At 45.2% G+C, this 21759-nt stretch overlaps 1 protein-coding gene across 4 annotated transcripts in view; it reads left to right on the top strand.

Moving 5' to 3' along the window:
- LOC141994951 (syntaxin-binding protein 4-like) overlaps positions 1–21759 on the top strand; it is a 121410-nt gene that overhangs the window by 34256 nt on the left and 65395 nt on the right. For all 4 annotated transcript variants that reach the window (XM_074965546.1, XM_074965547.1, XM_074965543.1 and 1 more), the window contains exon 2: positions 5087–5160. In XM_074965546.1, the coding sequence (XP_074821647.1) occupies positions 5087–5160 (74 nt within the window). The remainder of the gene's footprint in view (positions 1–5086; positions 5161–21759) is intronic.

The following is a 21759-nucleotide window of genomic DNA, read 5'->3' as shown; positions in this document are numbered from 1 at the left end:
TACTGACTCATTATATGACCTTGAGCTAGTCACCATAACCTTTGTGCCTCAGTTTCCCCATCTGTAAATTGGGGATCATAATGCCCTAACTTTGCAGACTGGTTTGAAAGCCTTAGATGAAAGAGACTATTTAAAGGCAAATTATTCCTGTAAACTCTCAGCAGATATTAGCACAGCCAAAGTTGATTTACTTGGTATTAACTGGGCAATGCTACAGCCCAAATAAGATATTAAAGAGGGAAAAACTGTAAACAGTGCAGTATGTTATTACTTTCAAAGCTTTGCTGCAGATTTAAAGCCTTCTGGGACATTAGCGACATGTCCTGGCTTCAGCGCTGAAGAGCAATGTTCATGCGTTGGTTATTTAGGGGATATTCCAAAAGGTAAACAATAAAAGACATCGAATAAATATACCACTGCTCCAATTATGTATGAGCAGCACTGCTTTGAGGAGGGGGTGGGAAGAGGCTGAGTGCGTATATATAGATGTCTTCGTTGTTTGTTCAGGAAGGCACTTGCAATAGGCCATGCTGGTTTTGTTTGGATTGCATAAGCTTTAATCTAAAGTTAGAGATGTTTTTAGTTGATCTGTGTTAATGTTGGGTGGGAATTAACATGCATAAGAGAAGGTCATGTGACCTCTCCCCCTTTTCCATCACTTTATCGGATTCCTGCCAAAGCAGAGTGGCTAGAGGCTGGCTGGGCTGGGCTGGAATCACACAACCCAGCGAGATGCCAGCGATCTCAGTCCTTTACAGAGGCGCCGTCATTATTAGCAGGTAGTACCTCTGAGCAGCGAAACTGATGAAAAATGTGTGGCTGGTCAGAAGAAGGAAAGGAGACTGCGTGGTTGGGCTGGGGTGTTTAAGAGCCTCGTTGGGGAAATACAAAATTCCTGTCTGTGCTACAGATATTTAATGTCTAATCTCATCTCAACTGGGCAAGAGGAAGGGAGAATTCCTTTGGTTTCCACAGAAAAGTGATTCAGTAAGGGAGGGAGGGGGGATTGTGTGTCTGCTTCAGAAAGGGCTGAGGCAGTGCTGCAGGCTGAGAAAATCAGAAGTGCCTCCCTGAGGATAAGGGGGAAGACTTGCCTTGTCCTATCCTGGAATATCTCCTGGCCCTTGGTACCTTTCCAGGACTTTGGTTCTTTCTCTCCGAGCTAAACGAGGGGAGGGAGCACAAGTGACTGTGTGATCAGGATGGAGTAAAGTATAATGGGGAGATAAGTGGAAGGGCTAAGGGTTATTAAATTGGAATGAGTGTAAAAACCTTCAGTGAAATGATATTCTGAATAATGAGCTCTTTTGTTTGACTGCCTGCTCTCTTGGGGAAGGTTTCCTTCCTATTCCTGAAGTCCCAGCATTGCATAGGAAGTGATTAAGAACAGAGGACTTTTTGGAAGTCCTACACACCTAGTATGAGACTGCCTTGTGCTCAGGGTAATTTGCTCCGAAATCAGCCCTCTCTGCTCCTTTGCGATGCATTTTGTATGATCTGAAAACTTGTTCCTGCTAACGTTAATGCTGTGTGAGTTTGGGTTTTTGTTAATTTATTCCATTGTTTGGGGGATCATATTTAGGAAACATTTTTGGGGTAATCAGCTAGTCACCTGTTTTATGAAACCCCTATCCTGACATTACGTTTGAGTTTGGGTTAAAACTCAGTTTCCTGTTTGTTAATAACACGTTTTCTTCAGGCATGTATCCAAGTAACTCTACATTGTAACTTCAATATGCTTAATTAGGGCCACATAGTCTACTAAAGTAAATTGGTGTAGCTCTATTGAAGTCAGTGGAGCTATTCTGATTTACACTAGCTGAGAAATTGGCCCTAGATGTTCATCTGATGCCTTGAATATGTCAAATACTATATAAATATTAAGTATGATTAATATGAAACTGAAGTAGGAGGAATGAAGATTTTTTGATTGGAAAGTAAAATTTGATCAGAGACTTAGTCTTGGATATTATGGTCTCTGAGGTGTAGTTTCAAGCTGCGTGAAGGTACTTAGTTAGGATTTAAATCTTGATGTCCCTACAGGCTCTTCTGGAAAAATGAAGGGTTACTCCTCCCATAACCTGTTGGGTTTAGATCTGGTTAACAGGTGCTGCTGTATCCACTTCCATGTTATTGCTGAGACCAACCCATGTCAAATCTCATGCTGAATCACAAAACACGCATTTTTCCTCCAAGGTGAACTATGGGAACAGGAGAGTGTGTGGCAAGAGACTGAATTAGAGAGGACCTCGGTATTGGGTTGTTGTCTAGAATATTTGGGCACTTTTGGCTTGTTAGGTTAAAGTCCTATGTAACACAGCTGTCATGAAAGTATCTCAAGGGGCCAGGAGAAGAAAAGGGACTATACCTGAATTCTAAACAGGGCTTTAGTGATCCAAATAAAAACCTGTATTTCTGAGGCAAGTTGAGTCTAATACTGAGGCACTCTGCAGCCCTGAGTCGTCTTTAAATAAATAATTAAAGGGCAGAAATTTCAAAGGTCTTCAGCATTGGCCTAACTCTGTTCCCATTGAAGTCTGTCCCAAATGTCTCTCAAAAGCCTTCATGGTGGGAACTTGAGCTAGGTGGTGCCTCAGGATGGGAATTTGTCTATCCTAATCTCTTGTAGTGCAATATATTGGTGTAGCACTGTTGATGTCAGGGGTCTGGATGATGGTGTGTTAATGTGACCTTTTTATATCTGTGCTGAAACGTCAGAAAGGCTGGATCTCTACCTATGTGCCTGGGAGGAAGTCAGAGTTACTAGGGAACATACACAGCCTCTTGATTCTTCCCAAGTGTTTTGAAGTTACCTTGTTAATATGTTTTCTGTTTTTACTTAATATTGGGACTCACGTAGTTGCTTGGGTGTCAGATGGTGGGAGTCCCAGATTCTGGAGGTCTAGAGCATCTGTTTTTTGACTAGAAAGGTCGGAATGTTTTCGCTAAAATGAAATGTCAGCAAAACATGCCATTTCATCCGAGCCAAAACATTTTGCTGAGAGATATTGGTTTCCATGAAATCATAGAATCATAGAACTGGAAGGGACCTCTAGAGATCATCTAGTCTAGTCCCTTGCATTCAAAGCAGGACTAAGTATTATCTAGACCATCCCTGACAGGTGTTTATCCAACTTGCTCTTAAAAATCCTCAACGATGGAGATTCCACAACCTCCCTAGGCAATTTATTCCAGTGCTTAACCACTCTGACATTTAGGAAGTTTTTCCTAATAATGTCCAACCTAAACCGCCTTTGCTGCAATTTAAGCCCATTGCTTCTTGTCCTATCCTCAGAGGTTAAGAAGAACAATTTTTCTTCCTCCTCCTTGTAACAACCTTTTATGTACTTAAAACTGTTATCATGTTCCCTCTCAGTCTTCTCTTCTCCGGACTAAACAAACCCAATTTTTTCAATCTTCTCTCATAGGTCATATTTTTCTAGACCTTTAATCATTTTTGTTGCTCTTCTCTGGACTTTCTTCAATTTGTCCACATCCTTCCTGAAATGTGGCACCCAGAACTGGACACAGTACTCCAGTTGAGGCCTAATTGGTGCAGAGCAGAGCGGAAGAATTACTTCTCGTGTCTTGCCTACAATACTCCTGCTAATACATTGCAGAATGATGTTTGCTTTTTTTGCAACAGCATTACACTGTTGACTCATATTCAGCTTGTGATCCATTATGATCCCCAGATCCCTTTCTGCAGTACTTCATCCTAGGCAGACATTTCCCATTTTGTATCTGTGCAACTGATTGTTCCTTCCTAAGTGGAGTACTTTGTATTTGTCCTTATTGAATTTCATCCTATTTACTTCAGACCATTTCTCCAGTTTGTCCAGATCATTTTGAATTTTAATCCTATCCTCCAAAGCATTTGCAACCTCTCCCAGCTTGGTATTGTCCAGAAATTTATAAGTGTATTCTCTATGCCATTATCTAAATCATGGATGAAGATATTGAACAGAACCAGACCCAGAACCGATCCCTGCAGGACCCCTAGCGTTCAGAGTGGGGAAGGAACCTTGACACTGTGAACCACTGATAACTACTCTCTGGGAATGATTTTCCAACCAGTTATATACCTACCTTATAGTAGTTTCATCTAGGTTATATTTCCCTAGTTTGTTTACAAGAAGGACATGCGAGACAGTATCAAAAGCCTTATTAAAGTCAAGATATAGATAATGTTTGGGAAGGTTTGGGGGTGAGAGAAAGGCTCATAGACTTTACGGTCAGAAGGGACCATCATGATCATCTAGTCTGACCTCCTGCACATTGAGGTAGTGAACTTCCTCACTTTGACTGGAGGAGGGGGGAAACACACGAGACACTCTAGCTCGGTGGGTAGGGCACTGGCCTGGGATGTGAGAGACTAGGTTCAATTCCTTACTCTGCCTGATTTGGGGTGCTATGGGATGAAACCTTTGCTCTAGAGCAGGAAGCTGAGTTTGGATCTCTCAAGCCAGGGCCCTACCCACCTCACTAGAGAGTGTGACGTGATGCAAAAGCATTTGAACAAAAACATTGAAAGTTGCCACAAAATGGAGTTGTCTTCCAGTCAGCTCCAATTTGATCAGTGCTCCTCTGTGTTAATCAGGTGTGTGCTTTAAAACCTTGGAGCTGAAATCTCCTCCACCTCTCACCAAATTCCTTCATTACAGAATGAGTTGGTTTAAACTGTTTTTGACCGTAGACTTGTGGTACTATTGGTCCAAATTCAGATCTAATTTGTGTACCAATGTATATCTGGAATAAATCCATTAGCCAGAGTGGTGTTCCACATGGATGCTGGTCTCATTGAGAACACAAACACATATATTTTGTGTGTATGTGTGTGTCTGTCTTTTCCATCCATGTCTGGGTATGTATACATTAGCTTATGTCTGTGTAACTTTGCGAGGTTTTATTTTTGCCCTCTACCAGCATGCACCAGTTTGTGTCTTTTGAAACGGTGGGTTTTTTTGGTATGGTTTTATGGGCAGAGATTGTCTGGGTGGGGTGGGGGTTTCTGTGTGTGTGTGTGTGTGTGTGTGTGAGAGTCACTATGTTAGCCTCTTCAAACTGTATCTTGTCTCTTTTCCAGGACACTCATGGGACCATATGGAATGGATCGAACAGTGCACTGCATTGATTTCTATGACTGTGCAAATGGGCTGGGTGAGTACTTAGTTGATGTGCAAGTATCAACCTGGGGTATTGGAGGAAATGCACCATCAAATTGAGCTTCCAACATCTTGAGTGGCGACCTCCTCATGCAGGTACAAGGCTGTGTCTTCTTTTGAATAGCTTCTGGAGTATGTAAGGGAGCTATACCCTTAAGAAAGTGCTGGTCTTCTGGTTAATACACAAGAGTGGGTGATGAGACCTGGATTCTTTTCCCAGTTCTGCCACAACCTTCCCAGGTCACCTTGGACAAATCACTGAGGCCCAGATTTTCCAGAATGTCCAGTGATTGTTTTGTGTACCTCCATTTTTGAGTGGCCAGCTGGAGACACCTTGATTGGGGCACCCAAACTAATATTTGTTAAATGTCAGTCCTTGTCTCTCTGAGCCTCAGTTTCTCCACTTGTATAATGGGGACATACATATTTCTCCACTGTTGTAAAATATGCTGAGATCTCTGGGAGAAAATAACTTTGTAGGTGTATTATTTTTATTATATTGTAACGTTCAATGACGGGAAATTGAAGCTGACTCCAGCATCCTCCTCACATGCCCCCAGCCCCCTGCCCTGACTCCTGCACCCCCACACATACCCAGCCCCCCCAACACCCCATGCCCTTTCTCTTGCACCCCCCACATTCCCACCCCCACCCTGAGCACCAAATGGGAGGTCCTGCATCCCCGACACATTCCCACCTGCACCTCTCGCACCAGATGGGAGCTGCCCAGGTAAGCACTCCACACCCAAACCTCCTGCCCCAACCCTGAGTCCCCTCCCTCATACTAGCTCCTGGCCAGACCCTACACCCCACCCCAGCCTGCTCCTTCACCCCCAGCCCTGTGCTCAGTGCACTCCCACCCTCAGGTCAGTGCAGAGAGAGAGGAAGAGAATGGTCTAGAAGCAGGGAGAAGGTAGATACCCACTCGATGTGGGCAGGGCCGGGATCCCAGACCAGCAGCATGCTGAGCGGGGCTGGCAGCTGGGACCCTGGCTGGCAGGAGCCAGCGGATGGAATCCCAGACCAGCAGCGGGCTGAGTGGCAATGGGCTGAGCCGCTCAGCCCACTCCCGTTCTGGGGTCCCAGCTGCCGGCCCCGCTCAGCCCGCTGCCGGTCTGGGGTTCTGGCTGCCTGCCCCTTACCAGCCGGGGTCCCGGCTGCAGGCCCTGCTCAGCCTGCTGCTGGCCTAGGTGAATAGAACTTCAGGCTGGCAGCGGGCTGAGAGGGCTGGTGGCATAAGATCAGCATTTTAATTTAATTTTAAATGAAGCTTCTGAAACATTTTGAAAACTTGTTTACTTTTCATACGACAATAGTTTAGTTATATAATATATAGACTTATAGAGGGAGACCTTTAAAAAACATTAAAATGTATTACTGGCACGCAAAATGTTAAATTAAAGTGAATAAATGAAGACTCAGCTCACCACTTCTGAAAGGTTGCCGACTCCTGGATTAGATGGTCATAATGGTCTCTTCTAGACTTAACATCTCTGGATATTCACTTTCTGAAAACAGCCAAAATTTGGCATTGGGTGAATCAAAACGTGGGTTTGAGACCTTCCTAAGAATGACTGTGTTTCACAGACGCAGTCAGGAGCAAATGAGCCTCTTCTTCCCCGCAAGCCCTTTAAGACCAATGAAAACACAAAGCAGTCCTGAAAACACAACTGTTGCTCAGACAGATGCTCGTCCTGACTTCAGTGGGAGCAGGGAGGCCAGCACTGAGCTCTTTTGAAAACCTCACTCTCTCTGAACACCTGTCTGGCAATGGGGCTGTCACCATGCTATAGCCCACCCAGACATGCCCCGTCTTTGGCAGCTAGCTGGCCCCCCTTTTCCACTCGGTGATGTCTGCAGCTAGACTATGGCTGCCTACTGCTTGTGCTGGGAGGAAGTACGTGCCATGCATGCTCTGCTCCTTGGCCACCCATGCAGTGCCAGCCGCAACTTGACCTGTTCTCCCTGTTCGTTAGATTGAACTCTGCCCTTCATGAGGTGTGGATTGGAGGGTCTGTTTCTGGTGCCTGGCCAGCTGCAGGTTATCCATCTCCCAGTGAAAGCTGCCATGAGATAGTTAAAGTAACCTCATGCTTCCCTCTCTTGCCATAAGCAGAGTCTGCAGTGCTGCACAGGAGTACAGAACCACTGCTCTAGCGCTCTGCACAGACGTTACCTTAGCAGCATACATTTCATGACTTGGAAGTGCTTTGTAACACCTACACTTTGAAAGGTAGGACAGAAACCCAAATTCTATTCTAGTCTGCTCATTATTTCCCGAGATTGAAGGAATAGTTCACCTGCATCCTGGAATGCTACTTTCAATTTAGGAGAATCACCTCAATTGTTATAAGTGGGGTGTGTATGTGTATAATGTATGCTGCGTAAAAGCTTAATATCATATAGACAGATCCTCAGCTGGTGTAAAGTAGCAGAGCTTGGAGCTAGCTGTAAAATCTTTTTTCTGCCCCCTCCCCCCCAAATTATTAAATGATTTTTGGGGGTCAAATTTCCATGGAAAATTTTGCAGTTTTTTGGCCAGGAAAAAAAAAATCAGCCATAAAGTGAAATATTTTGATTCTGAAAGGGTGCTGTGGTGCATCATGGGAGTTGTAGTTCTGGTGCCTCATGCTCCCATTCTTCTCAATGGGCTGGGCTTCATGGTCAAACCAAGTCTCCCATGATGCACCATGCACCTCTTGGTGAGAGGAGGCAGTGCATTGTGGCCGTGGTACAACCTGACAGATGAAATCTGGCTGAGGAACCTGGCCTGTGGAAGAGAATGGGCGCATGAGTCACTGGAACTATAATTCCCGTGAGACACCACTATGGCATTTCAGAATCAAAATATTTTGGCTTTTGGCCAGTTTTCAGTTCTGTGTTTCAACAACTAAAAAATCCCCCAAAATAGAAATTGGCTCTTTTTAATGAAAATTTTTAGTCAAAAATCCAATTTCCTGTTGCAAAACAGCTCCCATGGAAAACTTTCAGGCAGCCCTTTGAGTCAATTTATGGTAATTTGCACCAGCTGAGGATCTGACCCATATTTTAGTTTTTAAAAGCATGAAGTTTTTGGCTAGGTTTGTGTGCAGTGTTACCAGCACAGCACAGAAGATGTGGCCTAAGGAGTGGGGTGGAGGCCAAAGTTGGCCACTAACATAAAGTAGAACTACTTTACAGCCCAGAGCAGCTGCAAATCCTTATCATGGAGGGTGAGAGCCAGAGTAACACATTATGTTCTGTAGAGTGCATACTTTAAAAAAAAAAAAAAAGATGAAATGACAAATCCATCTGAATTCATGATGGGGAGTAATCAGTGAGACTCTTCAACAATCATAGCCAAAGAGAAAGAGGTGCTAAGAATTTCAGCTCAGCAGATGAACTAGTAAGTGGAATTTCAGCTTTCCTGAGAAACTAGTGCACGGCTGTTTGGTAGCTGTCTATTTTCAGCCGTCTGAATGAGTTGGTTGACAGTTGTGATGTCATCTCCACTGAAGGAATAGCTCTGCTTCTATGGAGCTTCCACGCTGTAGATGGGCTAACCTGTGCAATGACTGGGAGCTCAAAGCGTTTCCATTATCCAGTGGCTCAGAAATTTCAGCTCCATAGATGAACAAACTTGGTTCAGTTGCTGGGATTGCAGCTCTGGGAATGCACTAGCTAGGTCAGTGTCTAGAAGCTCAGGAGATTGTCTAGCATGCATTAGCCTTTCACATGTCCTTAAATGATATACTCCATCCATATGTTGCTATATCATGTTCTAAAACTGTATCTCTCCACCAGACTCTACCCAAGAAGGGGCGAGAGGCCTTTGTAAAGTGTTGCAATATGATGCAGCTGGTGGTACTGAAGTCTGGTGATTCAGTTTCCAGTGCAGTCCTTCAGCTTTTCTTCCTGTTCTATTGTGGGACGAGCAGCATTTCTCAGAAAAGCTGAGGTCCAATCATCCTCACCTCATCATCTTAGAACTGAGCTGAGTGTGGTTCACCTGCCACCTGTCCCTGACCCCAGACTGAAAAGAAGCCAGAAACTGCAAGTGTAACAGAGGGAGTAAGAGAAACATAACTGAACATTGTCAGCTTAGGCGTGGAACAGGACTCTGCTCCACAGTGTCTAAGAACAGGGATAAAGGTCACAAATCCTGAGGTTTGGTACCTGGGATGGAAGACCGAGGAATGCATGAACAGGTGGAAAGCACTCAACTTTGAGCAGCAGATCACAACCTGGGCAACAATAATAGTTAGCCCTTACATAGCACAGTTCATCTACAAAGCTGGGTACCCATGACCACCTCTGTTTTACAAACTGGGGAACTGGAGCACAATGACTGACTTTGCCCAAGGTCACATAGCAAATGTGGCAAGGCAGGGGCTTGAAAGCAAGTCTCTTGTTTGTTTGGTGCCTGATCCAATAGATCTGAGTGTCTATTTGGCACCTAGTTGTGAGCGTCACTGAAAGCCACCGGGGATCATGACCGCTAGACTAAACAAACAGCTTATCCAGGGACCCCTTGACCCATAGTGGAGATGGAGATCCAGGGGCACTATGAGATTATAGGCCTGAGGATTTTTCAAATGGCACAGGAGGGAACAGGGTTTGGTGCAAAAGAGCAACTCCAGGGTCTGAATTTTGAAATATACCCTAAAGAACCTCACACAAACGCTGTCTGGGTCATTCTAAGCTCTACCCTGACCTGGAATTTCCGCCATAAACCTTTACTCTGTGAAAGAGAAACCATTGATGATACGCGTACCAAGTCCAGGACCTTTGCCAGAAAAGAAAGATTAAAGAGATCCAAAATAGGCTAGATTATCAGGTCCTAAGTATGACTTAATAAGCATTATTCTGGGACACTGAAGCCATCACAATTAAAGGGGCACTGTCAGTTTAATTTTGGTCCCAAATATGAGTTGGGTTAAAATAAGTCTTTCTTTCTAAAACCTTAAAGGATAATAAAAATGTTTCCACGAATTACAAAAAATGCCCTCTCATCTACACAATTGGCTTTTAATTTAGCATTTAATACCCAAACATTCCTGCATTAAGAACCTGAAAGTGAAATGGATAGTAAATAAAAGGGAAATGATTGTTGTTGACTATCTTTGTTCAATCCAAGGAAATGCAAAATTGACTAAGCCCATATACAGTGATGTGTAAACCAGAATTTAAAAATTCTTTTCCTTCTAGAAGCTGTTATTAGTAACACGCTCTAGGTCAAAGAAACATTTGTTCACAATTTATGATTTTTAAATTGACTGTATCCGTTTAAGGTTTTAACATCAGTTCCTTATAAACACCTGTTTGCATAAGCGTATAACTTAAGCCCTGATCTTGCAAAGATTTACGAGCATAACTTTATGCACACGAATGGTTATATTGTCACTATTGCCAACCACAGGCATTCAAAAATCATGAGTCAAGCCCCCCCAAATCAGGAGATTGGCCTAAAAGCATGATTTAAATCATAGTAAACATCAGGGTAGGTTTATCTCCTGGTTTCGGAACAATAGGGTTCAGTTGCTTCACATTCTCAAGATTCCCTCTGCAATCATGAGGACAAGATATTTACTGTTGTTTTAAAGGAAAACTGAGATTTTTTTGCAGTCACTTGAATCCAGGAGTTGGGGCATTAAGAAAATCACCAAATATCATGAGATTGGTGATAAAATCACCAGAGTTGGCGCAGTGCCTTGAGGTCAAGTGAGCAAATCTTTACACATCACTAGCTAACAAAATTCTCCTCGCTCTGGAGAGCGAGTTCTCAGTTTGGGTGCCATTGTGGTGGTTGTCTCTCTCTCTCTCTCTCTCTCTCCTTTTAACCCATCATGTAAAAAGCTTCAGTTGGCATTTTCCTGCTCTTAGCTGGCCAAAATAGTGTGTGGTGGTTGTGGATACTCCCCCGGCTCAGCCTGGCGCATGCGTAGAACCTGAGTGTCTTCTGCTTGGAAGAGAACCTGGAGCAAGTGGCCCTCTATGAATGGCTTACTCCTGATTGGCATTGTGGTAGTGCAGGGGTCTTGAAACTACAGCCCGTGGGCCAGATCCGGCCCGGGGCTTCCATTTGTCTGGCCCTCCAACCAACAGGGGAGAAGCGAAGAGCTGAGTAGGCAGGGGGAGGGGCCGCCAGCAGCAGCTCATGCGGGGCGGCAGCACAGCTGAGCTGTGCAGAGGGGTGAGTGCCTTTGGGAGCCAGTGTATCTGTATGATACAAATGTGTGAGTTTTTAGAAATAAAATAAAAATGATTTTTAATATACTGACAAATATTTTGTGTGATTTCACAGTACCTGCATCGATTAACTTTTATACCTGATTTAGAATTTAATGCAACACTGACACAGTAGAGTAGGTTTGTTTCTTTAACGTTTTTGCATATATTTTGCATATATTTAATTTCTTTCACAATCGCTTCGGCCCGTGAAGCCCCTTCAAAAACTTAATATGGCCCTCGTCTCATAAAGTTTGGAGACCCCTGTGGTAGTGGCTTTCTTAGGGCTAGTCTACACTGGCAATGCTAAAGCGCTGCCCCGGCAGCGCTTTAATGTGGCTTGTGTAGTCATGGCAGAGCGCTGGGAGAGAGCTCTCCCCATGCTCTAAAAAACCCACCTCCACAAGGGGCGTAGCTACCAGTGCTGGGAACGCACTGTCTACATTGGCGCTTTACAGCACTGAAACTTGCTGCGCTCAGGGGGGTGTTTTTTCCCTCTATTTGAAATAGCTGAGACATTAAACTATGAGCCGTCAATATTGCGGTAACACGCTGACTCACTTCCAAAGAACTTGCATACTGATTTTTACCACCATATTGGCCCCATAGATAGGTTCACACAACGAGTCCCCAATCTTGGTTGCTTCCTAGTCGCTATTGTATTGATAAACATGATTAATAGATGCTTGGAGTGAGACGTGAGTGACTGGATAATGCAAGTCTTCATAATGCATATGCACATGTTCACCTCCTTGCTGTCCTGTTGGGCAAGGAACTGTATTTAAAGTGCTGATGCTCATTGAGTTGCTGGATTGGAATGACTTTGAGGAAGATATTCTGATCTGATGGGGAAAATTCAGAGAAGAAACCTAAATAACCCACCCTTATTATTACTATTTATTTGTATTGCAGTAGAGCTTAGTAGCCAGGCCAGGACTCTGTTGTGCTAGGGGCTGTACAAACATAGAACAAAAAGATGGTCCCTGCCCTAAAGAGCTTACAATGTAAAATTCAACTTCTAGTCAATGAGGTGTATTCCCTGTTCAACCCTTCCATCGCGTCTAACATGATGTAACCCTAAAGGGTGGTCCATCTTCATGGCCAGCCATTGAGGAGCCTCTAGAGGGCACTGTGGCAAGGAGGAGATGCAATTCTGACAGAGAGACCTAGGTTTGGAGTGAGTCCTGGATCTGCCTCCTGTGCTGTGTACCACCTTCTCGCTGGCTCTCTCTTGCTACACTCCATCCTCCTTGCCACAGACACCTGTGCCTTTCCACCTGCTGGAAAGCAATAGGGGGCTGGTGGCAACTGCAGACACCCGTGGTCAGGGGCTTGCACAAGGGGGGTCAAGCAGGGGCTTGCCCCCCAGTAATCGGTGGGGCACAGAACTCCTCCAACCCCAGCGCTGCAGCGGGGAGATGAGCTCCTCTGGCCCTGGCGCTGCGGCAGGGCACAGAACATGCCCCTCCAAAAGCCATCAAAATGTTATTCCTGCACATGGACCTGCCCGTGAAATAGGTGGGGAGAGGCTGGCATGGACCCCAGATAAGCTCTGCACTGGGGGTGAGTGGTGGTGGGCTGGCAGCCTAAGGCTACTTGTGTGGTAGTGACGAGTGAGCAGCCCTCATCAGTGCTGAGCAAGCAGGTCAGACAAGGGCTTAAGCTAGTGGACGGCCCCTTGTTCAGCAGAGAGGAAGTCTTGGGAGCTGGGGTGGGACAGAGGAGAAATGAGAAGGGACTTAGTCTCCATCTCTGTTTAGAGCCCTTGGGGTGAGTACTCCCTCCTTAGGGTTCAGGGTAATGTGCAGTCTCCTCCCCACCCACTTCTCTGTAGCCTGGCCTTGTCCCCTCCTCATGTCTATCTGGGTTATGTCCTGCTCCCATTTCTGGTCGTTGGGGCCTGCTCCCTCTGAAATCAGTGGCATTCTCGCTGTTCCTCAGCTGATTTCTGTGACATAGCCCTTTGCACCCGTCTTTGCCATTGCAATAATAATAATAAATAGGAGTTTTGCCAGTGATTTCAGTGGGGCAAGTTCAGGACCACAGTCCTTCATCTTTGTGGCTATCTTCCCCTTGCTGCATATATAACTATCCAGCTCAGCCAATCACCCAAGATATCTCCCCCTTCTCCAGAAGCTCCTCCATACTACGTCTTACTATCCTCAGCAGCTCGGATGGTTTCTTGCTTGTCCATCTTTGGTGTCAGGTTTCCCACCTGCCTGTTTTGTCCTTGGCCACATTCAGCCCTGTGATTTCCATTCCATTATGCGTGCCACATCCTTTGCACCTGCCCCCACAAATAGGGCACTAGTGCAGAAGAGCAGTTGAATAGCCTGAGTATTAAGCCACACCAATGCAAAAGGATCCTATGGTTGTAAAATACTTATCCAAGAATAGAAATAGGGCTTGAGCTGTGTCACAATTTAGCCCTTTAGGTTGGTTTCTGTATGTAACAGGAGACTCTTCCCCAGGGGTGTTCTGAGTCTGCAGCTGATGCAATTTCTGCTGTATTAGAAGTAGCTGCATATCGCTGTGGAAAAATCTGAAGTCTCTTAGTACCCAAATTAGGGGCAGCGTGCAGGGACTAGATCTTTCAAGTGTGAGAAACAGACACGGCCCTTTGCACTGCTTTGGTTCTGATTCTTAAGTGTATGTGTGTGGAGGGGGAAACGCATGTGGGAGTGGGTGGCTTTGGGGGAAGTCAGGGGAGGAGGCTGTTTTGTTTGCCAATATTGGAGTTAAAGTCAGTGTTTTCCCCTATCAAAGTTTGAATGTGTCTGAGACTAATACTGTGAGTAATCACTGACTTTAATAACTAGATCGGATTTTCTGATGACATTTTTGGGGATAAAGGAGGATTTGTAGATACTCTGGGTATATTAAACCATTATTACAATTGATTCATGGACACTAAGGAGAAATGAGTGATTACAGGTTTTTTCTTTCAGTACCTAAACAGAGGAACAGCTAGACTCTGCAGTCTTCAAAATACACCTGTGTGTGTTACACTAGAGTTGTAATTCTCAGCAAATATATAATTTTACATTATTTCTGTCCCCTATTTTGTATAATTTCTCCCTGTTGTTTTTCTAGCTGATACAGTGTAGAAAGATGCATGGGTGATTGTTGGAGTCATCATCAGTAAAAGTCTAAGTGCACACAATGAGACCTTAAAGCTCTAGATACTCAGAGGAGACAGAATGGTCCTGTCAGAGCCTATTAATCACAGCACTTGGTCTTGGTAGAAAATAAATTGTGTCCCCTTAGATGTTCAGGAGAAATGTCGGCAAGTCCTAGAGAAGGCTACCTGAGGCTTTCAACATAATATAACCATTTTTCTGCTAGGCAGGAGGGGGAATGCAACAGCAGAACACAGGTGTATGTATGGGGGGACTTGGCAGTTTGCAGCCCCTATACACAGAAGAGGTGGGCTGTGCACATATACCAGCATAGAAGAGGGTTTTGGGACAGAGCGATGGCATGTAGCATCAAGTGGTGACCAAGTGCCTTGTAGAAGGTCTATAACGGGTAGGGGCACTATTCTAGCCACCTGGCTATTCCGACAGCCAGAGAGGGACTCTGGAACTGTATCCCATCTACCACAGAGTTTGCTGCAGTAAGCCCACTCACTCAGGCTTTGTGCAGTGTGGGGAGGAAGTGAATTTCAGGCTGAGGTTTATCTGGTGTTCTGTGTGTTGTATTGCCAACCCCAAGTGTTGAACAATCCCGAGCCATGCCCACAATCATGCTACTGGCTTAAAAATAATGAGATTATCAAAAATAATTTTTATTCACTTTTTTTTTTGTTTTTGAACCTTTTGGGTTCATCTTTTAAGCTTTTCTACACAAATTGAGAAGGCTAGAAACTTTTGTTTAAAAGCTGAGGTTCTCAGGTAATCATTTGACTCTGGAAGATGGGCTCTTATGAAAAACTGCTATTATGGAGATGGACACAATACAACGGCTAGTTAACAATACTGCTGTTGTAGACAGTTATAATTGGTGTACTTTTAAAGAGCAGATGTTCCCAGATTATTACAATGGAAAGAATTTCCAATATTCAATTCATATTTCTTGCTGCTTGTTTTTAGTTTTTGCACTTTGCTCACTTTGGATAGCTTGAACACACTAGTCAATTTCACTCAGTTTCTAGTCAATTTCACTTTCAGGCTCCCTGCATTAGTCCAGGTGCAATGCTGCAATGTTGAGGTTACAAAAAAAATCCACTGGCATTTTTAAAATCATAGAAATATTTGCACTGGTCTTCGGTTTTGTAAGAACAGGCTTTACAAAAAACATACCTTTGGACCAAATGACCAGACAGTGTCCCTTTAAACAGGTACACTATATGTGACCAGACTGTGGTTAGGGTTAAGACAGGTGGCAGGCTGAGCTCTTTAATGGAGGCTGTGAAATGCAAATAAGAAAAAGGAATTTGAAGCTTTTCTCTCTGTTGTGCCTTCTTCCGTGCTACTCTGTATGCCTAAAAGCCCTTCCTATCCCAGTGCTAATGCACTATTAATTCAGATGTCTTCTGGAAACTCATGTCTTCTATGAATCCTGCCGATACCAACCCAGACCAGAGGGAAAAAACACATATTAAAGAAATGTCCCTGGCACTCTGCCATTGCTGTGTCTCCCATAGTGCTCAACATGCTGTTAATGCTTAACAAAAAATAATCAAAGAAACTGAGGTCTTCCAGTTTTCTTACTAATTAGAAACAGAAAGAGACCAGCACACCCTTTCCTCAGCAAAGAGGTTTGTCAGCATTTCTAACCATGCTCTCTAAGTGCCCCTGACTGTGTGAACTGTGTGCAAGGACAAGAGGATCACATCCTTCATAGACATTTAATGAGAAATTGAAGTGGGGCACAAGGTCCTAAAATGAACTAACTTTTGCGCGTGCGCGCACACACATACACACACACACCTGTGTACTTTTGCCCTCAGGTGGCTTCATTATGCCTGGGCAGTGCTCAGAGGCCCGAATACTGCTTGGGATGCATGTCTGTGGCCCCTGTGGAAGTCAGTGTGAGGTGCGGGTCGACCTAAGGGCAAAATGACCCAGCAGAGTGAAGGGTCTCTTGATCTCCTCCCCTTCTACAGGGTGCGTGTTGTGCAGACATGCATTCCATTCATCTTCCATTAGATCCCCATTGCTAGTGTGGGAGAGGAATTAATTCACTGCATTTATTTAATCCTGAGCTTCCTAAACGTTGCTCCATCCTCGAGGTCCCTGCCCTGAAGGTGCTTCCTTCCCCTGAATCCAGTCTTGGGCTGTCTTCAGCCCTGACCCATGTGAGTTTCTGCAGGCACAACCCAATCTGTGGGCCCCCTGGCAGTGCAAAGTCCACCAAGTGGTGGAGCGAGTGCTTAATTTGTGCCAGGGCTGAGCCCCGGCATCTCTAGGCTTGCCAGTTCATAGCCCTGCCACCCTTGGCTTGCTGCGTCAGTTATGAAAGTAAAAAAATTGCTTGAGCCCCGGCACCTCTTTCATTACAAATGAAGCACTGGGTGAAGCCAGTACTGTAGGGCACCCTCCGCATCACAGGGGGCCCACAGCTGGCAATTGTCTCTCCAAGAGTAGGCAGCGGTGGCCTCTGAGGAGGAGATGTGCAGACTCAGCACATTTTTAGGCATCTTCCAATGGTAGGACTCCTCTGGCGCCTCACCTGCTCTCTCTTGGCTGGGCGTCTTGGGGATGATGGTGGACCGGTTGCCTCCTGCCATCCCTCAGGACATAGGTGCTGACTCCATGGGTGCTCCAGGGCTGGAGCACCCATGGGGAAAAATTAGTGGGTTTCTGCACCCACTGGCAGCCGAGCTCCCCTCCCCCTCCTCTGTGTGCGCCGCATCCCCGCTCCTCCACCTACCTCCCAGCACTTCCTGCCCGGCCGCTGCCAAACAGCTGTTTGGTGGCGTTAGCACGCTCCGGGAAGTTGGGGAGGAGTGGGAACTTGGCATGCTCAGGGGAGGAGGAGGGGAAGAGGTGGGGCCAGGGTGGGGATTTGGGGAAGGAGTTGGAATAGGGGCAGGGAGGGGGTGGAGTTGGGGCAGAGACTTTGGGGAAGGGGTTGTAATGGGGGTGGGAAGAGGCGGGGTGGGGGTGGGGCCTCATGGAAGGGGTGCAGTGGGGGTGGAGCCGGGGGTAGAGGCGGGGGTCGAGCACCCAGGGGAAAGAGGGGAAGTCGGCATCTATGCCTCAGGGCATGTTTCCCCTGGAGTACAGCTGTACCCAGCTGCGCACAAGGATGTGTGCACACTGCACCCAGTGTGCCAGTGCAGGGAGTCAAGCCCATGGTATTCATCCAGCCCTGGCGCTCCCCACTTTGCTGCCATGGTTCTGTCTCCACAGTGATACGGCTCAGACTGATACACACATCCTTCATGGTAGCTTTCTAAATCTAGTGATTTCTTGGAACTTTGAAAATAGTCTTGGCCATCTCACAAGGCAAAGCAAAGGAGATAAGCGATTTAAAATAATCTCTGGGTTAGGGCAGATAATCTCCAATTAATTAATTAGAAGTGTTATTTACAAGTGCCTACTTCAGAAAGATGCTAAGGCAGCTAGGTCATAATTTACGCTGTTTTTGTTTTGCTGATGGTTCAAGATAGCTCTGCTATCACCAGTCTAAAACCATGATGATTCTTTTCCAGATGGGCCAGATATGTAACATGATATCTCTGCCACTGGACTTGAGATTAGATTGTTTTATGGTGCTCTAGTGTGCTAGGGCTTGTGATATACCCAAAGATGCAATCCCTGCCTTAAGGAAGTTTACAAACTGTCAGACGTGATGTAAGGAACAAAGGGTAATAGGATGCTAGGGATGAGCGCACTGGAGGAAAGACAGGGTAATGGTAGAGTTGGGTTGAAATTTTTAGATTGTCAATTAAATTTTCACCATTTTTTTTCTTGTTTTTATGAGAACTGGTCAGTATTTTAAACTTCCACATTTAAAAAGTGGGGGGCAATTACAGCATTTCAAGAAAGTTTTTTCTCTTGTTCTGGTGTCTCTAAGTAACATCAATAGAATGACAACGTCACTCAGTGGGGCCACTGGGTAACGTGATGAAGCATGGAGTTCATTGGTTAGCTATAAAGAAATGTTTTAGCTGGCTAACTTCATGTAGCTGGCATGGCAGGAAGTGGGTGGTCCAGGAAGGTGGTTGCCTTGCATCTCTGGAGAGAAGGACGATCCATGCACAAACAGCTGATAAAATGGGACCTGAATCTGGACCATCCTTGCTGCTGAGTTTGGTTTTGTAAAATTGAACCGTAACTGATGAGTTTTTACAAAACCCATTAATATTATCATTAATATTGTTATGTCTAGTCAGATACTATGTAAAAAGTTATATATGTACAGTGAAAATACATTCCTAAAGCCTGGCTCAAGGCAGGTTTGGCAAACCGGTTTCGGCCAGACAAAGGATGTGTATTCCCTTGTCCACCTCGGTTCACATGAAGCCTTGTGAGCCAACCCAATGGAAGCCCTGTTAGCATACGAAGTCAACATGAGGATGTGAAGTCAGCCCACCAGGGAATTAACTTTAGGGGTCATCCTGATGCTGGGGACCAATTGTGAGTTTTGGGGGATATAAGGAGACGGCAAAAGGACACCTCTTCATCCTGCACCTGAGGAAGTGATTGGGCAGTGAGATTACATTCGTGAAAATGGGATCCCCAGCTGCACTGGGTGGAAGTACTGTAAAGGGCATGTAGGTGAGATAAGATAGCTTTTAGACTGATGTTTAGTGTGATGGGTGCCACCCGGAACTGGGGTACTACTGAGCCCCCTGACACACCAGCCTAGGCTCCCTCTCACACTGTACTGCTGTGACAAGCTGCAAAGCCCCCCAGCCGGCACTTTCACCAGCATTCACACAGGTAGGGACACACCCAGCTGCAGTTACACACAGGCTCTCTAACTACCAGCTTCCCAGCCTGGGACCCCAGAGCAGTACTGTCCTTCCCTGTGTATGGGTTTAATACCCAGTCTGCCTCTCCCTCAATGTGGGGAGAACAATGCACACTTGTGGTAACCAAGCAGAGATTTTCCCCAGGCACTCCAGTCAAAACTCACTGATTTTGACTAAAACAAAAACAAAATCTGTCTTTTGTAGTTAATAAATTTAAGTGATTATAAGGGCCAGTAAACAGATCAAAGCAGATTACCTAGCAAATAAACAAAAAACACAAACTAAGCTTAATATACTAGATAGATAGTTAGGATAGAATTAGGAGAGTCTCACCCTGAGAAATGATACAAGCAGGTTGCTGATTCTTAAGGGACAAGCTGCACTTGCTTTACAGCTTGGACTTTCCAGGTGTTTCATACACAGACTAGAAATCCCTTTAGCCTGGGTCCAGCACTTCCCCCAGTTCAGTCTTTGTTCCTCAGGTCTTCTTGTGTGGGGAGTGAAGAACCACAGATGATGTCACTCCCCACCTTATATAGCTTTTGCATGGGGTGGGAACCCTTTGTTCCAAAGCTTGATTCCCAGACCAGTCTGTGGAAAAATACTGACAGCCCAAGATGGAGTCCAGCATCATGTGGCCTTGTCACATGTCCTTATAGAGTCATAGCAGCCATCACTCACAGGCTGTGTAGTGTTCTCAGGAAGGCTCACCAGGTGGGAGATAAGCTTCTCCTATTGTTCTCCCTAATGGCTCATTGACCTGAATAGGCCCTTCACAACCAGCTGTCTAGACTGAAAGCATTGTGTCTAGTGGGCATTACCCAGGTGTAACTACAATTGAAATACAGATACATAGTCAATATTCATAACTTTAGATACAAAAATGATACATGCATACAAATAGGATAATCATATTCAGCAAATCATAACTTTTCCAATGACACTTCACATGACTTATCTTGCATAAAATGCATCATACTTATGCTATAACCATATCATAATAATATCACTATGAAGAATATGGGGTGCAGTGTCACAGTTAGCATGTTGAAGTTGTTTGTCTCTAGAAACCATGTATGGATTTTGTTTTGTGCCAGGAGGTGGATATCACAGGGGAACGCTTCAAAGGGGCGCTGGGACTGGGGTGCACTTATTGATAAACTACAGAGTCAAGTGAGGGCTGAGGAGATTGTTTGGGTGGGTAACAGGCTGCTGTTGTCAGGGAGCTGGCACCCAGGTAAGCACCAGCAAGGTCTGTCTTGCTGGAGGTAGGGGGGCAGCCAGGTGACTCTCAGTCCTGGGTAACCCGAGAAAGCATCACAAGTTCAATTGAAACTAGACCCACCAATGGAGGCGGGGTTTGCTCAGGTTCCCAGTGCAGGGGGCTGGTTGGACTGCCTAGAAGATCAGGGAGAGGTCAGCTGCCTAAGTTTTACATATGGCCAGAGGGCTGTGACCATTTTCTGTGCATAAGGATCTTGTGACACATCCATGCCTTTGTTGTCTCAAGACTGCAATGCGCTCTGTGAGGAGTTGCACCTTGAAAGACATTCAGAACCGGAAAAGGCAGCCTGCTTGTTGACCAGGTATCTCACTATGGGCACGTCACCTGGCGTCCCAGGAGTCCTGCTGCCTGCCAGTGGGTTTCTGGATGAAGTGTAAGGCGCTGGTTGGAAAATGCAAGTTATTTTCCATGGGAGACTTTTAGAAAAAAAACATTTCAAAAGAAATGCCGGTGAATGGGAAGAATTGACCGCAGGGAAAAGGGTTGGTTTCCAAAAATTTTCCAGTTAAAAAAAAATGTTGATTTTTGAGAACTTAAATATGTTCCTAAAAGGTTTCTGGTTTTTTGAGGAAAACTTCAACCAAAATGGACATTTTTGCAAAGATTTTTGTTCTGGTGAAACAAATATAGCAATATGGAAAAAATTCTCACTGACTCTAGTTCTAAACTATGAAGCCAGAGTTTTAAACTGTGATCACCTGCCTGCTTCGGAAGCCACAGCCAAGACCAGCGGAGGAGCTCAGACTGTAAACAAGAAGAAACTATTAGCAGGGCCTTCTCTGTGAGAACCCCTTGACTTTGGAACTCCCTCTGCCCTGGGTCCAGAATGGCCCCCATCCAATGGCCATCAGTTCATCTCGTCACGTGATCATCTGGAAAAGGATGAGAATCCTAAGGGTGATTAATGGATGGAGGAGGAGAATTGTTTCTACATTTAGTGTGCTTGGCTTGCTGGCTGCAGGTCTCCTGGGATGGGTGGAATGGCTGCAGTTTAGCTCTAGTGAGGGGAATTTGATGTCAAGGGCATCCGGAATGAATGGGCAGGTGTGCTCAGAAATCTAAACAAGGCCACGGTATGTTGAGATGTTCATTGCTGACCAGGGAATTCAGCTGCACGACTCCCATTAATTGTAATGAAAGGAAGTCGTGTTGCTAAATCCCTTAGTTGGCTTTGCAGA

This window comes from Natator depressus, chromosome 10, assembly GCF_965152275.1.
Source record: "Natator depressus isolate rNatDep1 chromosome 10, rNatDep2.hap1, whole genome shotgun sequence".
Lineage (NCBI taxonomy): Eukaryota > Metazoa > Chordata > Testudines > Cheloniidae > Natator > Natator depressus.
The sequence above is the reverse complement of the archived record's forward strand: the minus strand, read 5'-3'. Positions and strand labels throughout refer to the sequence as shown.